The sequence below is a fragment of the Euphorbia lathyris genome, chromosome 5 (genome assembly GCF_963576675.1).
Source record: "Euphorbia lathyris chromosome 5, ddEupLath1.1, whole genome shotgun sequence".
Classification (NCBI taxonomy): domain Eukaryota; kingdom Viridiplantae; phylum Streptophyta; class Magnoliopsida; order Malpighiales; family Euphorbiaceae; genus Euphorbia; species Euphorbia lathyris.
In genome coordinates, this window is record NC_088914.1 from 64,370,123 (window position 1) to 64,386,499 (window position 16,377).

The 16,377-nt window shown below is 33.0% G+C and overlaps 1 protein-coding gene across 1 annotated transcript; it reads right to left on the reverse strand.

Annotated features, from left to right (window-relative positions):
* Positions 1–13,567: 13,567 nt before the first annotated feature.
* LOC136230816 (non-functional NADPH-dependent codeinone reductase 2-like) lies at positions 13,568–15,276 on the reverse strand. Its single transcript, XM_066019997.1, has 3 exons — positions 14,668–15,276; positions 14,413–14,592; positions 13,568–13,919 (listed from the first exon to the last, which is right to left on the reverse strand). The coding sequence occupies exons 1-3, from the start codon at positions 15,178–15,180 to the stop codon at positions 13,695–13,697; spliced, it is 918 nt and encodes a 305-aa protein (XP_065876069.1). The 5' UTR covers positions 15,181–15,276; the 3' UTR covers positions 13,568–13,694.
* Between the last annotated feature and the right edge of the window lie 1,101 nt (positions 15,277–16,377).

Below are 16,377 nucleotides of genomic sequence, written 5' to 3' on the forward strand. Positions count from 1 at the left end.
TGCTTTATTCAATGGAAATCATATCGGAGAAATTGATGTTTCAATAAGAAAAGACTATAAAGACATACATTCCTGATGTTGAAGATGATATAAAACCAAAAGTTGATCAACAGTTCACTTCATTAGATGCAGTGTACAAGTTCTACAATGACTATGCACGTGCAGCTGCATTTAGCGTTAGAAAAAGCAAGGAAAATAAGAAGAATGGAATTGTAACTTGGAAAAGATATGTATGTTTTAAACAAGGGGAGACTGATGAGACATGGAGAAACAACAATGAAGTTGAAGAAAGAGACCGCAGGAATATTCGAACATGTTGCAATGCAAAATTGACCGTAAGCCATGATGGAAGTTGTTACATTGTCAGGACTTTCATAGAGGAACACAATCATCCGCCTACAACACCAAGCAGAGTTCACATATTATCGTCACATCGTAAAATTTCAGTGGCAAAAAAGAATCTTATACAAGACCTAAAAAAGGTGGACATTCCATTATATCAGCAATTCGGATTATTTGAAACACAAGCTGGTGGGCATGAAAATGTGGGTTGCATTGAAATGGATCTAAGGAATGCGGTCCGAGATGAGCGACAAAAAGTTAAGGGACATGATGTAGACATTTTGTATGAGCACTTTAAAGCTGAAAAAGAGAAGGACCCTGATTTCTTTTTTGAGTTTGACACTGATGAAGAACAAAGGCTTCTAAGATGTTTCTGGGTCGATTTAATTGCAAAAAGTGCATGTTCAAATTTTGGTGATGTGGTTGTATTTGATACGACATACAACACCAATCGTTACAAGATGATTTTTGCTCCTTTTGTTGGCGTGAACCACCACGGGCAGACAACGGGTTTCGGATGTGCATTTTTGAGTGATGAGACTTTTGATTCATTTGTATGGTTGTTGAATACTTGGCTTGTAGCAATGCCTAATGGTCCCCCGCATGTCATTATCACTGATCAAGATCAAGCAATGACAAAGGCAATTGCTGAAGTTTTGCCAAGGACATTTCATAGGTATTGTATATGGCATATTCTAAAGAAATTTCCTGAGAAAACTAATGTTGATTTTATGAAAAACAACTATATGTCCTTTAAGTCTTGCATATGGGATTCAGAGTGTGAAGAAGAATTTGATAGGAGATGGTATGAAGAATTGGAAAGAAGTGATCAAACACATAATGAATGGTTGAGAAAAATGTATGAGTTGCGTGGAAAATGGATTCCTGCATATGTCAATATGCATTTTTCAGCTGGAATGTCAAGCAGCCAGAGGGTTGAAACTGAACATGCATTTTTTAAGCGTTATTGTAGTAAAGAAAACAGTTTGATGGATTTTGTCACACGTTTTAACAGGGCACTTGCTCATCAGAGGCATGAAGAATTAGTTAAAGATCATAAAGATTTGAATGAGACACCTGTTTTGCAGTTAGGGATGCTAATGGAGATCCAAATGGCTCATTTGTATACTAAAAAGTATTTTCAGTATTTTCAAGTTCAACTTCATGACAGTAATAGCTATTTTGTTGATGACTTTAATGGTGTTTACAAGACAACAAACATGTTTTCTAACAACCTACGAACACTTGTACATGATAAAGTGTCAAACATAGTGACATGCAGTTGTAGAATGTTTGAGTTTGAAGGTATTCCTTGTAGACACATTTTGGCTCTTCTACGGGTGAAACAAATTATGGAGTTGCCGAAAGAGTATATTTTGAGAAGATGGACAAGGTTTTCAAGAGTTTATAAAAAAACATGTCAAAACCAAGATGGTGCAGATAGTTCATTGATAATGAGACATAACACTATGTTCAAACTTGCTTCTAGCTTAATTGATGAGGCTTCTATTTCAACTAAAGGGACTGAATTTGTTAAAAAATCATTTGAAGAGTTGTTGGAGCAAGTTAAGGAATTAAATCTTTCCATTGGGCAATCTTCTACAAAAAGTTCTGTAGATGAAACTTCACAAGAAAATCGTTATCTAGATCCTTTTCAAGTGAAGACTAAAGGTAGTGGAAAACGCCTAACATCATGGAGAGATAGAAAGGGAAAAGTTAGACATTGCTCTATATGTCGAAGTACAAAACATACTAAAAATTCATGCACGTCTGTTAGGTGCGTTTCGTATATATATATATATATTTATTTATTTATTTATAAATGTGTGTGTGTTATTTGAACCTTTTTATTATATTTGGTTGCTTGCTCATTTATACTATGTTTTTCAGGTCAAAGGTTGTTGAAACTGAAGGCGACAATGTATTTGATGCATAGAATCATTTAGTTGCTGTGGAAAGTGACTCATTTATGGCTTGTTGTGGAGGCTTTCTTTGAACTTTATTTTCTACCTAGATGCACAAATGATTTTGAGTATCAATAGTTCTATAGTTACTCTTGCTGTGATAAATTAAGTAGGATAGGCTATTTCTCATATTAACTTTCTGTTGGTATTAGTTTTATTGGAGCATTATTTATATTTATTTACAAATTTTAATAAGACATAATGATTAATTTAATAAAGACATGGAGAGGCTTTAAGACTTTCATTTTTTTTTGTGCACACCACAATTTTAGATGCTTGGATTAAAAAGTATAAATCATGCAAAATAGAGGACAAATAATAATCTCTCAATAGGAGTTGAAAGACTATGAAGACATATATTTAATAGAAGGTAATATTTAACTACTGCTTAAACTAAAATAAAATTGTATTTACATCTGTAATTTCAAATCTCAAAATGGCCTAATGGAGCTTACAATATTAAAAAAATCTCAAACCTATTATCCTCTTAACCAAATAAAAAAAATCACCACTTTTTTATATGCTTCAGCTGCAACCTTCTTCCTGAAAATCTGCTGCTAATGCTGGTTAAATAATAATCTCAATATGACACAGATGCAAGTATTACCATTGAACATAAAAAAATCACCACTCGTTCCGTATGTTGCAAATGGCGCAAGTGTCTTGCCGAGTGAAGTCGTGCCTTTTCCTTTCAAAATTACCTATACGCTTTACATGAAGAGAAACATAAAGAATCATAAGGGATCTTAAGCTTCCAAAATCACTTTCTAGTCCTGATTATAATCCTTTGTATTAAAAAAACTTGAGACAAAATAAGCATACTTAGCAAAGAAAGAACCACGTAAGGGCCATCAAATGGAGGCTTTCTTATCATGCAAGGTTTTATTGTAGACACTACTAAGAAACACTTCTTGCACTTTTTGCAATGGCTACAATTTAACAGTTCAAAGGATATATTTAAAGCAACCAAAAAGAATAAAATTAAAATGGCTAGAATTTAACAGAATGTGATTGCAAGATAGCCAAAAGGAATAAGTCTTAGACTTGACTCATTCAAATTTCCCTAAGGCAAGGCCATTGCCGACCAAGGGGCTACTGTTGGGAGTGGTGGCAATAACAACGACGATAGAAAAAATGAAAGTCATTGGCGAAGAAGGAAGAGTCGGAAACCACTAAAAAACCCGACAGATACAACCATACTTCATTGTTTCCCTTCAGCCTTCACCATTCATTTTCCAAACCTTGGCTTGGAAACATCCATGTCATACTGAATTAGTTGCATGTAAGTAGGAGGCTAGTTGCTTTCCCTAAAGCCAAGCCTATAAAATTTACCCGTGCACTTGGGCAATCATAGAAGTCCAAGTTACTTGTTCACCATGGGAAACCAATTCATATAAGTAATTTATCATGGCTTCGAGCTATGTAGAAAGCCATTCCATGAAAATGCTGAAACCAAGCAACTTGGCTTAAGGGAGAATTGATAAATTCCTATAACTAAGCTAATTTGACTAAATACATTCATTACTAAAAATTTAGGAAAACTAAGAATAAAAACATCCCTTAGGAACTGTAAGATTGTTCCATCTAACAAGAGGAAAAGAAAAAAATGTAGCAAACCAACACAAATATTAGTATCTATCTAAATAACAACAATGATGAAACTTTCATCTTACTTTTCCCAGAACAAGAACCATTGGACTCACAAGAACCAAAGAAGTTCTAGCAATTAACAATTAATTAACCAATAAATTGAATCTAGGAAAACCATTCAAATTTGAACAAGATTCCTCAATTTTGCTTGCTTGCTTCCTTAGAATCCAGCAATAGTTCTATGACATTTTCTATGTTTGTATCCTTACCATAAAAATGAGAATCAATCAACAGTTAGAATTTCAGGTAAAAGCACATAACTAATCTCACCAATATCAGCTTCCAATCCTAGAAAGTCTTTTTGTTTAGCAACGTGTTCCAGTTTATTCTTGACTCTATTTGTTCATTAAATGGATTCAAATAGGAGATGAAGTTCCAATTTCGTACCTGAAGGGTCGGTGACAGAACAACCTCCCACCACGAGCCGACGATAGAACAGCCTCCCACCACCTACGAAGGAACTCTATAATTTCCCCAGATGCTAGTTTGTCTAGCAGAACTTGAAGGTCCTGCAACTGAACAGCCTCCCACCACAAACCGGCGACAGAACGGCCTCCCACCGGCAACAGAACTTGAAGATGCTAATTTATCTTTCATTTTACTTGCTCCGGTTTAATCGTACTAAAGAACAGCTCAATCGATAAATTAGGGAAATGGACAGATAGGTTACGTAGAACAATCGCGCGTTGGTTTTCCGGTGAAGAAACGAAGAATCGCAATCTGTTTTTCCCAGGCGTGAAACAAAGAAGAATGGCGATGAAATTTTCTCTCTCCTGCTTCCTTTTAGGAATATATTAATAATTAATTGATTTAGAAATTCTGCAAGGACAGTAAGCCCGTGAAAAGAGGTGGTAAGATAAACCATAGCTGGTTAACAATATTTAATTGACGAATTCGTATCACCGTACGATTAAAAATCATAATATCTAACGGTTAAGGTCCAAGTACCACTTGGTCATTCAAGGTCCGATTGAACGGGACTGCTAATATTTAATTGACGAATTCGTATCACCGTACGATTAAAAATCATAATATCTAACGGTTAAGGTCCAAGTACCACTTGGTCATTCAAGGTCCAATTGAACGGGACTGCCCAGTCTAATGCTTTTCCAAGATTACATAACTCAATTTAATATATTTAATTTTATGAGAAATTATTTTTCCTTTTTATATATTACAAAGCATTGTATATAAAGGTGCCCGCTATCCTCACTTCGTTTAAAAACAAAGTATATCTACTTTGTTTTAGCAAACTAATAAAATAAAAACACAACACATCTTTGTTTTTAGAATTTTATACGTTTTAACTTGCTACCTTCTGTTCTAGTTTCCCATTTCTCTTCCTATTGTTTCTCCATTCAATGATTCACCCAACTGTTCGTTCATCACTGCTTCGATCATCAATGCTCCGACGACCTAGCCTCCATGGGTCGGTCCATCACAACTGTCGCTGCTAAAGAAGAAACGTCATGGCTCCGGATCGTTTAATTGAACATTGTTTACTAGATGTAATTAACTTACGACACGACTTTTTAGGTTTTTTCTTCTAAGTTCGTTACAAAAATCCCCATAAATACTTCATTATAAGTTCTCAACATAGGATACTTACCCGAGTATCTATAATACTTTATGTATTGACTAAACTATCAACGACTATATTTTTCAAATTTATCACGTTTTTAAATATCTCTGAGAGATTGTTGCTATTTGAAATAGTAATGAATGATCCCGTTCTAAGGATTATCATCACAATTTTCTGATCCACCAAGACATGATATCGACTCAGCCTTACTATATGTATATATATTGAATTTGTTTTTCCAGCATCGACCTATAACCTTTTTATTGCTCTTTTGGTTATCAATTTGGCCGAACTTCATGTATATATTGTCTTCACACTAGATAATCTTCTATGATAACTTCAACCATTAGGGCATCTACATGCAGTTGGTATGTGAAGTTAATGGAGGAGAAAAAGATGTTCATTGTGTCATACCTACACATGTTTGGAGAATCAAGTTGTCTTCGCTGATAGCTAAAACTTTGCCACCATCATATATGATGTTAATTATTCCCTTGTGCTTTTTGTCCATGGGTTCTTTAGCTTTATCAGGTTTGTTGTGTTTATCATCTTTCTCGATAAAGCAATCCATCTTTCCTCTTTCAATTAGTATTAGTAGGCAGTTTGATCTCTTCATATCTTTCACCTTTCTTTATAACCAGATGATGAATATCTTTCTGGTTGATGCTCCTCTCGATCCACATTAGAATTTATTGTGTGGGAACATTGAGAGTTATAAAGCAAGATCGAGACTCTTTTTAGTTTTTGCTTTGTTTTCCCGAATCAGCGCGAGAATATGTCCTTTCTCCACCAGTTTCATATATTCCTGACCTGGTCACATGCTTGATCTCATATAACTCTATGAAACTCTTCAATCTTTCCATCAACTGAGCTAGATCCCTAGGCCTATGAAGATTTGTATGCAATTCCTCACTAGTTGTGTTTGCCGTCATAGCCTTCATAGTTATGTTGAAATCTAGTTGATGTATCTCGAGACAGACTCTATTAAACTGATCCACACAGGTTCTGACAGATTTTCACGGCTTTTACTATAAAGAATAGATCATTTGGCAAGTCGTGGGTTGCGATATTGATGCCAAAAACTTTGTGCAGGACCGTTGTCTTAACTGTTCCTATGTGTGAATAGAAGCTACTTCCAAACTTTGAAACCAATAGCCTATTAGTCTAATCAAGATTGTAGAGAAAATTTGGTAAATTAGAGCCTCATTTGCTCCAGCTAAGTCCATTCTATCCCGATAAAGCCTCATATGAGTAGAAAGTTATGTGTTCCTTTTGTATGTAGGCCAAAGGGGGCTGCTTGAACTTTTTGTCTAGTGGTTGCCTCGATATATGTTAGGAGAAAGGAGAATATGACATTTCCAACATGAGTTGGTGTGTAGGGTCTCTATACTGCTTTAGTACATATTTTCACTGCTTGCTTAAATTTAGGTCCACCTTAGTATTGGATTCCTACCCCTTGTTAAGACACTAGCCTCTCATATACCCGAATTCGGGATAAACTAGGGAGCCACAAATTCGACCTCCCAAGGACCAGGTTGTCTATTGATATGTGGAATGGTCTTACTAAAAACATGATGAATCATTATTATTGAGAAGGTATCCGTCTGAGTTGTGTTTCCCGTATCTTGGAGTCCAAATGTAACCATCTCTCCATCTAGAGTGCGGAAAAAATCATCAGTTCCGGCACCAACCACAGTTGTTAGGGTAGTTGTGTAGACGACGCTTTTGATTCCACTGTGTCGTAAGGTCATCATGGAGGAACCTCGCAAGGCACTAGAATCTTTTAAACTTAGAAATCATATGGTTCAACTCAAGAATTGTTCATATGTCTCGAGAGTAAGAGGGATGTAGGCCCTATATATTTACATTATGGAAAATTTAAGCTAAGAGCATCTCCAACAGTTTCTTAGTTGAGCTCTTAAGCTAAAATTTGAGAAGAAAGACTTAAAACCAATTCCAACAGCTTCTTAGTTGAACTCTTAAACTAAAATTTCAAGAGAGAGAGAGAGAGTTAATAACCAACTCCAACATTCTCTTAGTGACTCTTTCAATCACTAAGAGCATATGCTTTCTATTATTAAGCAGTTCCTAGTGCCTCATATTTCATTTATGAATGTAAAGAATGTTAGTTATTAATTTAATTTTTGTTTATGTTTTCATTGAATTAGATTACGTCTTAGTCTATTGCAAACTTTGTATTTTTGTGTTTTTTTGTTATTCGTGTTTTCACGTTTTTTTCGTTTTTCAGATTTTTCGTTTTTTGTGTTTTTCAGTTTTCATGTTTTCCCGTTTTTCTAGTTTTTTGTTTTACTGTTTAATAAGAATTATGCATAATAAGTATAATAAAAAATACAAGAGTTAGTCGTAATGGGGATTCAAGTCTATTCTTTATGTAATACTTATTATATGTAGTTGTGATTCCATTAGCACAAAAAACAATATAACTAATCCAAACATGATAATGAGTCTCCATTGTAATGGATATTCCATTACAACGCTCATTAAGGCGTAACAAACGGAACCTAAGAGTCAATTGTTTATATAATTTTTAGGGTAAATAATTATAAGGTCCCTGTGTTTTTACCTAATACACTACTTAGTCCCTCTGTTTTTAGAAATAATTATATAGTCTTTCAGTTTTTGTTTTTGTTAACTCCTTAGTCCTTATGCTTGGGTCAATGGTCAAACTATACTAAATAAATTTTAAAATACCAAAATTACCCTTTACTTTATGTTTTAATAATAAAACATCTATTTTTTTCTAGTTTCTATTTTTTTTTATTTTTTTCCTACATAATCACAATCTCTCCAATATAAACTCCAATATAAAGTAATTGATTTATAAATTTTTATACAATTATAGATTTTTAATTTAATAACGTAAAATTTATTGACTAAAAAAATGAATGAAAAATATTTCAAAAATTATTAAAATAGGAGGACTATCATTGTAAAAAGTTTTTATAATTTTAATAAATTTTACGAATGAAGAAAAAAAATATATGATTTTTAAAAAAATTATAATAATATTTAGGGTAATTAATTTATTAGTCCCTATATTTTGACAAAACACACTGTTTAGTCCCTGTATTTTCAAAAACACATGGTAAGGTCTCTAACCTTTTTCTCAGTGAACTGTTTAGTCATTCGGTCTGTTTGTTAGATTTTTTTACCGTTTATGACTTCGGAAATAACTAAATTACACTTTACTATTTACCTTCAAACTTTAGAAGAGGAAATCCAATTTAGAAGAAGAAGTTATTTGTATGGAGAACAAGAAAAAGAACAGACCCAATGCTTACGAATTTGAACGATTAAGGAGAAAATCAAGAAGAAGAACACTCAAAATTGATTTCAGATGCATTATAGTTTAAAGGAAATAAAAATAAAGGAAAAGAAGAATGCAAATCCAAATTGACTAACAAAATCTTCATGAGAGTCTAACTGCATGGACTAAACAGTTCACTTAAAAAAACGTTAGGGACTAAATAGTTCATCGAAAAAAAGGTTAGGGACTTTATCATGTGTTTTTGAAAATACAGGGACTAAACAGTGTGTTTTATCAAAATATAGGGACTAATAAATTAATTACCCTAATATTTAATATTGGTTTAAAGATATTATATTAAAAAATAATTACAATTTAAGAAAATTAATAATATAATTTTTCAAGTATATTGATTTCGGTGTATATGTAGTTCCAAAACTTCATTAAAATTAATTAGATTAAAGGAAATAAAGAACAGACCCAATATTTTAAGAAAAAAATAATTACAATTTAAGAAAATTAATAATATAATTTTTCAAGTATATTGATTTCGGTGTATATGTAGTTCCAAAACTTCATTAAAATTAATTAGATTAAAGGAAATAAAGAACAGACCCAATAATTTAAGAAAAAGAACAGACCCAATGCTTACGAATTTGAAACCAAAAGATAAAAAATTGTATCTATATAACTAGGGGCAATTTTGGACTTTCATTTGCAAAAACAAATGGAATGACTAAACAATTTATTAAAATAAAACTTAAGGACCTTATAATAACATGATAGATTTACTAGCGTGTTAAGTAAAAACTTAAGGACCTTATAATTATTTACCCTTATTTTTAAGGAGATAATTGACTCTTGGGTAAATTTCATCGGCGGTGTACCACCTTTGGCCCATTTCACACTTTGGTGTACAACCTTTACTTTGTCTCACTAATATACACGACCTTATGGATGACCTCCCGGATGACCTCCCAATATGGTATACAACAAGTAAAAATGACCGGTCAACGCAAAGTCAACGTGCCACATCAGCTTTTTTGACTTGTCAAAAAGTAAAAAATGGACACACCATCTATACAATTACTAAAATACCCTAAATAATTACCATATATTCATCTACCCATTTATTGAGCATCTTATCTTGTTCCCTTTCCTTTTTCTCCCCTTCTCTCTCCTCTTCCCTTCTCTTCTTCACGACTTTTCATCCATTTTCTCCTTTCTCTCTCTTCTTCCATTATCTTCTTCTTCATGATTTGTGAGCCATTTTCTCCCTGTGATTCTACTTATATTCTTCTTACACTCTAGTGGTATTCAAGTTGGTTAGGGATTAAGGATCTGATCAGGAAAAGAGGTCCTATGAAAGGGATTAAAGATCAGATTAGCAAAACAGGTCCCAAGATCGCAATTAGAACTCTGCTTTGTCGGTGAGGAGAAAAATTTTGTTTAGGACTTTGTTCTTGATCTGGGATCAGGGAAAAGATTTGCCCTTTTAGTTGATCTTCTTCTGAACTGATAGATCTCATACCAAAAACATCTCCTTCCCAAGTTCCTTCGATTAACTCTTCTGCAATTCTGTTTTGTTTCATTATTGGTGGTTTAGATTGCTCTATTTTGAATAAAAGAAAAAGAATATAGAGAAACACTGGATATTTATAGTAATATTATAAATGAAACAAAATTACAGTAAGTAGAATCGTGGATGCTTAAACGTCACTGCGCTGGGCAATTCGAAAATCATGGTTCTTACAGGTCAGTGAGTTCGGATTTGATTTATTGAATTTCCGCTTAATCGGAAAGCCGGAGGACCACCAGGACGCAAAGCGAGAGCTTGCATAAGAGCTGGCCATTGCATACCTTGTTTTTGAGACCAAAATCGATGACATGAAGGCAATTTGCAGTACCAAAAGCTTCAAGAATGGTTTGATTATTAGTGAAATGGGCGAATAGAATGGCTTGATTAGTAGTGAAATGGGCGAATTAAAGTTTTATGGAAATATATCTGTAAAGTATCAGAAATTAGGAAGGATTCAGAGTTGGCAATGGTATATTTTTTAAAAGAGTCAAAGACGGAAAGGTAATTTTAGGAAGAAAATCTAAATGGGGATATTTTAGTAATTGTATAGGTGGTAGGTCAATTTTTGACTTTTTGACCGGTCAAACCGGTCATTTTTACCTGCTGTATATCATATTGAGAGGTCATCCATAAGGTCATATATATTAGTGAGACAAAATGAATGTTGTATACCAAAGTGTGAAATGAGACAAAGGTTGTACACCATTAATGAAATTTATCCTAAAACTTAAGGACCTTATAATAACATGATGAATTTACTAGTGTGTTAAGTAAAAACTTAAGGACCTTATAATTATTTATCCTTATTTTTAAGGAGATAATTGACTCTTAGTGATTTAAGAGTCAGTAAGACATATCATCTCCAACAATACTCCTCATATTTATTAAGTATTGTTATGTTTACCAATAGTGAGAGGAGAACGACTCTTTAATAATAAATTATTAATAAAAATGAAATAGGAAGACACTAAGGGGTTGGAAATATGCTCTTTATTAATAGAGATGATGGAAATGCTCTAAGTGATTTGAGGAGCCACAAATAGACTGTTGAAGTTGATTTTTATTAGCCCCTCCTCAAATTTTAACTTATCTCTAGGTCTTTCTCCTCCTCTTGCCGCCCACCTCCTCTTCTGCTTTCTTCTTTCTTCCCTTTTTTTTCTCCTTTTTCTTTCAAACTTGATTTTTGCAACCTTAACCTAGAACAAATTAGCCAGATCTAGTCGGAGGAGGGAGAAGGAGTCTTCCTTCTTCCTCCTCCCATCTATGGCTGTATTTTCGTTTTCCTAGCTTTTTAGTGTTTCATTTTGTTTTCAGTTGAAGATTCATACCTTTCATCAGATTTTCTCCATCTGATTCGTATCTGTTAGCTATATCTCTATCGTTTACGTTTTTTTGGATTTAGCAAGAGCGGAAACATGTTATTTTATACGTAGATCTACGAGGTTGTACCACTAAAAAGGACTCAGATCCAGTTAGTCCAGTTAGTCGGAAGAAATTAAATGATGACGATTGGTTTACAGTGGTTTTCATGTGGAGTTGGATTCATGAGAAGTATGAGTTTTGTCGTCTTATTGTTTTAGTTGTACCTTTTATGGTTATTTTTGCTCTTTGTAGCTCTTTTATTGAGTAAAATTCATCAACCGTGTACAACCTTTGTCCTATTTCACACTTTGGTGTACAACCTTCATTTTGTCACACTAAAATGTACCACCTTATAGGTGATATGTTGTACAACAGGTAAAAATGACCGGTCAACCCGAAGTCAACATGCCACATCAGCATTTTTCATCCTAATAGTAGGACCCACAAACTAAAAAAAAAATTAATTTGATCATTTTGTCTCTTTTACCCTTATCCCCATCTCTTCATCTTCTTCCCTCGATTTCTTTCTCTCTCTTCAAATTTCTTTCTCTCTCTAACTCCTCTCTCTCTCCATTTATTTTCTGCAAATACTTTCTCTCTCTAACTTTCCTTTTCTCCGTTAAAATTTCAGCAACAGTTGGGTTGCTTCATTTCAAATAAGATTATGATCTGATCTGTTCTGATAACACATTTAATACATGTACAAACAATATTGGGAAATATTTAAGATCTATGAATTGATGGAGGACACTCATTTCATTTTTAGAGATGGACCACAATCCTCCGACGAAAATACTCGTCAGCCATAACCAGATGGATTCAAGATTATACCGTTTTTCTCCACCTGAGGTATCTTCCTTTTTAAAATAACACTAATTTAATGTTAATCCTTGGTCAAAACACCTTAATCCGTGTGATATAATATTATTGAGTATTGACATTGCATTACTAATAGGTTATTAATGATATGCAGGATTTGGAATTAGGAAGATTGTTGGTGAGACCTATTCCTGTATACAATAATATATAAGCTAATGATGAAATAATGGTAGTGACTAAAGGAAAGACATGGATCAGTGCCACGATTTTTCATAATTTGCGATGAACTACATTCATTATGAAGAATATATATGGATGGTTCAAAATAATACTCCATACTAAGGAGATAGAAGGGAAAGACATTTCGAAAGAAGACAACAAGTTATGAGCACCAACAGCAGCTCTAGATTTAATCTGCAATTTCGGATGTTTAATACCAAAAACATCGAATCTGGAAAAAAAAAATCAGTTATAATAGAGTTATATTAGAGTTGGGTTGTCTTTTTATTACATAGAGAGATTGAAAGCTTTTAGAGAGAGAGAAGAGTTAGAGAGAGAAATGGAAAGAGAGATGGATGAGATATAGAAAATAAAGGAAGAGAGTGGGTGGGTTCTTTTTTTTTCAATTTGAAAGGGATGGGGGTATTTTAGTAATTCCATATTAGGGGTGTTGATTTTTGACTTTTAAAGTGGTCAAAATGCTGATGTGGCAATGTTGACTTGCATTGACCGGTCATTTTTACCGGGAGGTCACCAGAAAGTTGTACACTTTAGTGTGAAAAAAATTTGGTTGTACACCAAATCTTTTATTTCATTTATTGACGTTGTATTAGGCATTAGCCTGTACTTGTGTAAGGTTTTATCCCTTGCTATTTTCATGATGTACTTGTATTTTTTCATCTAATCAAATGTTTAAGCATTATTATAAAAAAAAAAGAGCTAACCTAAGAGATGGTTGGAGATGCTTTAATGTGTTATATAGCTGCATACCAACATTCTGGAAAATGTAAATGTTATTCAAGCAGAATGAGGACAATGTTCAGAGTCTCAAGCTCTGTACTGTAGTTCATGCATAGTTTGCAGTGATTTGCACTTTATTTATGACAAAGGATTGCAAATATTGAAAAATCAAATTTCACCATCCCACAACTCCTCGAGTGTCTTGATAGGCCCTTTATTTGATATGAAATATTCGCCACGGCATCCTTTAATCTGAGGAATCTGGTTGATTTTCTTGTGTTCTTCATCACTTAATGTCCAGTTGAAGATGTCCATATTCTCTTTCATCCTTTCCTTATTGAAGCTTTTCACCAAAACACATATTCCCTGCTCGTATACCCATCTCAGGCATATCTGAAAATCAAAATCTTTTTTAAGCTTTCAAAAAGTTGACTAAAAAGAAAAGGTTATGCTTGATCAACTTCTCTAAAAACCTTGATTGACCCTCTAAACTTTCAAAAAATTTACATAAAATGTTGAGTTCGTGCCTGAATTTACGTAAAATGTATGCGAAAGATATATTCCCCAGTCTTAAAAAAAATAAAACGATCAAAATCGGAATATACAATTCTAATATTAGAGATAGCAAGTTTTATAGTTGAGCAAGTTTTTTAATATATTTTTGAATTATATAATAACATTCTAAGATACGTGGAATACATCTTACGTACTTAACTTACTTTTTTGCGACCAAATGATCAATTGATTACATTTTATGCAACTTTAAAGATCTAACTGAACATTTTATGCAACTTTAAGAAGCTATCAGAACACTTTAAAAGTTCAGGGGCCAATCAATATATTAAGCCAAAAGAAAATAAAATTGGAGTGGTAGTAATAAAATAACCTGTGGAAGAGATTTTCCTTTAGAAATTGAAATCTCTTTGAGAACTTGATTACTCAAAACTCTGTTGTCGCCCCACATGGTTCCATTAGCTCCTAAAGGTGCATAAGCAGTCAATACGATTCCGTTTTCCTTGCAGAATTGAATCAGCTTCTTTTGTTGCCATAGTGGGTTTATCTCCACCTGCGAAATTTCAAACAACTTATTAAACCTGATAATTTCCTGATAATAATGGAAATGAATTTTAAAGAAATTTACTTGATTAACAGCAGGAGGGATCTGTGCTATAGCAAGAATGTCTGATAGCTTTTTACAGGAGAAGTTACTGACTCCTATAGATTTAGTAAGACCAAGTTTCTGAGAGTTTTCCATAGCTTCCCATACACCTCTGAAGTCCATGGGTACTAAGGAATCCTTGTTTGGAAACTCATAGATTCCTGGTGTAGAAGAACTGACTGGCCAATGAATGAGGTAAAGATCAACGTAATCCAAGTGAAGGGCCTTGAGACTGTTGCGGAGAGCAGGAAGAACAACATGAGGATGAGCATCGGCGCACCATAGCTTGGTGGTGATGAAGAGTTCATCTCTGGATTGAATAAGGCCGAGAGATAATGCTTCAGCTATGGCTTCACCCAATGGTTCCTCAGATAGATAAAAAGAAGCAGTATCAAAATGTCTGTAACCGATCTTGATTGCTTCGATTATGGCGGTTTTAGTTTCCTGAGAAGGTACTCTAGGTGAAGCAGCTGTGCCCATCCCAAACAATGGCATTCTGCATCCGCTTGATCTTAGAATCAACCGAATTGCTTTCCATCTTTCGGATGAATAAGTTTCTGTATCTAAAACAGCCTTTTATCTCTGAGCTATCTGTCCATTATTGATTTTGAAAAAATAACTAAGTTTAGCTGGCCTAGCTACAAACTTTATATTTATATTCAAGTTGTGTGTGGTGCACATGTGCTCGAGATTTTTTTTTTGGTTACACATGTGCTCCAGATTTGAGTATCAGATTTATATTTAACTAGTTGATCAGTGCGATGCACAGATTCATCTTAATATATAAATATTAACAAAAGTATAATTTAATAATTACAATTACTGATATAAAGGTGCTATATAAATTAAATATTATTATTATTTTATTTTTAATTTAAATAATCTTTTTATAAATAAATATAATAATATAATTAAAATTAATATATTATATATTATATTATATTTAATATAAGTAAAAAATAATGAAGTGACACCTCAGCTCCATCGTTACTGTTTTATATTATATATAGATAGATATATAGATATGCAGAGAATTAGAGAGATTTTAGGGATTAATTTAAATTATGTAGAACTTTTAGCTATAGATATGCAGAGAATTAGAGAGATTTTAGAGATTAATTTAAATTCTGTAGAACTCTTAGATATAGTACGGATAAAATAATCTTTTTATAAATAAATATAATAATATAACTAAAGTTAATATATTATATATTATATTATTATTTTATCAGTAAAAAAGTAGAAAGTGACATCTCAGCTTAATCGTTACTGTTTTATATTATATATAGATAGATATGCAGAGAATTAGAGAGATTTTAATGATTAATTTAAATTGTGTAGAACTTTTAGATATAGATATGCAGAGAATTAGAGAGATTTTAGGGATTAATTTAAATTCTGTAGAACTCTTAGATATAGTATGGATAAAATAATCTTTTTATAAATAAATATAATAATATAATTAAAGTTAATATATTATATTTTATATTATATTTTTTATCAGTAAAAAAGGAGGAAGTGACACTTCAGCTCCATCGTTACTGTTTTATATTATATATAGATATGTAATAGTATTTTAATAGTAGTTGGTTCAAGGTATTGCTTTAAACTAAGCCCTTGTTTGGGAGGAGGTTAATGAGAGTAAATGAGAGTAATGGAAGGTTAAGTATTAAGTTAACCTTGTTTGGGAGT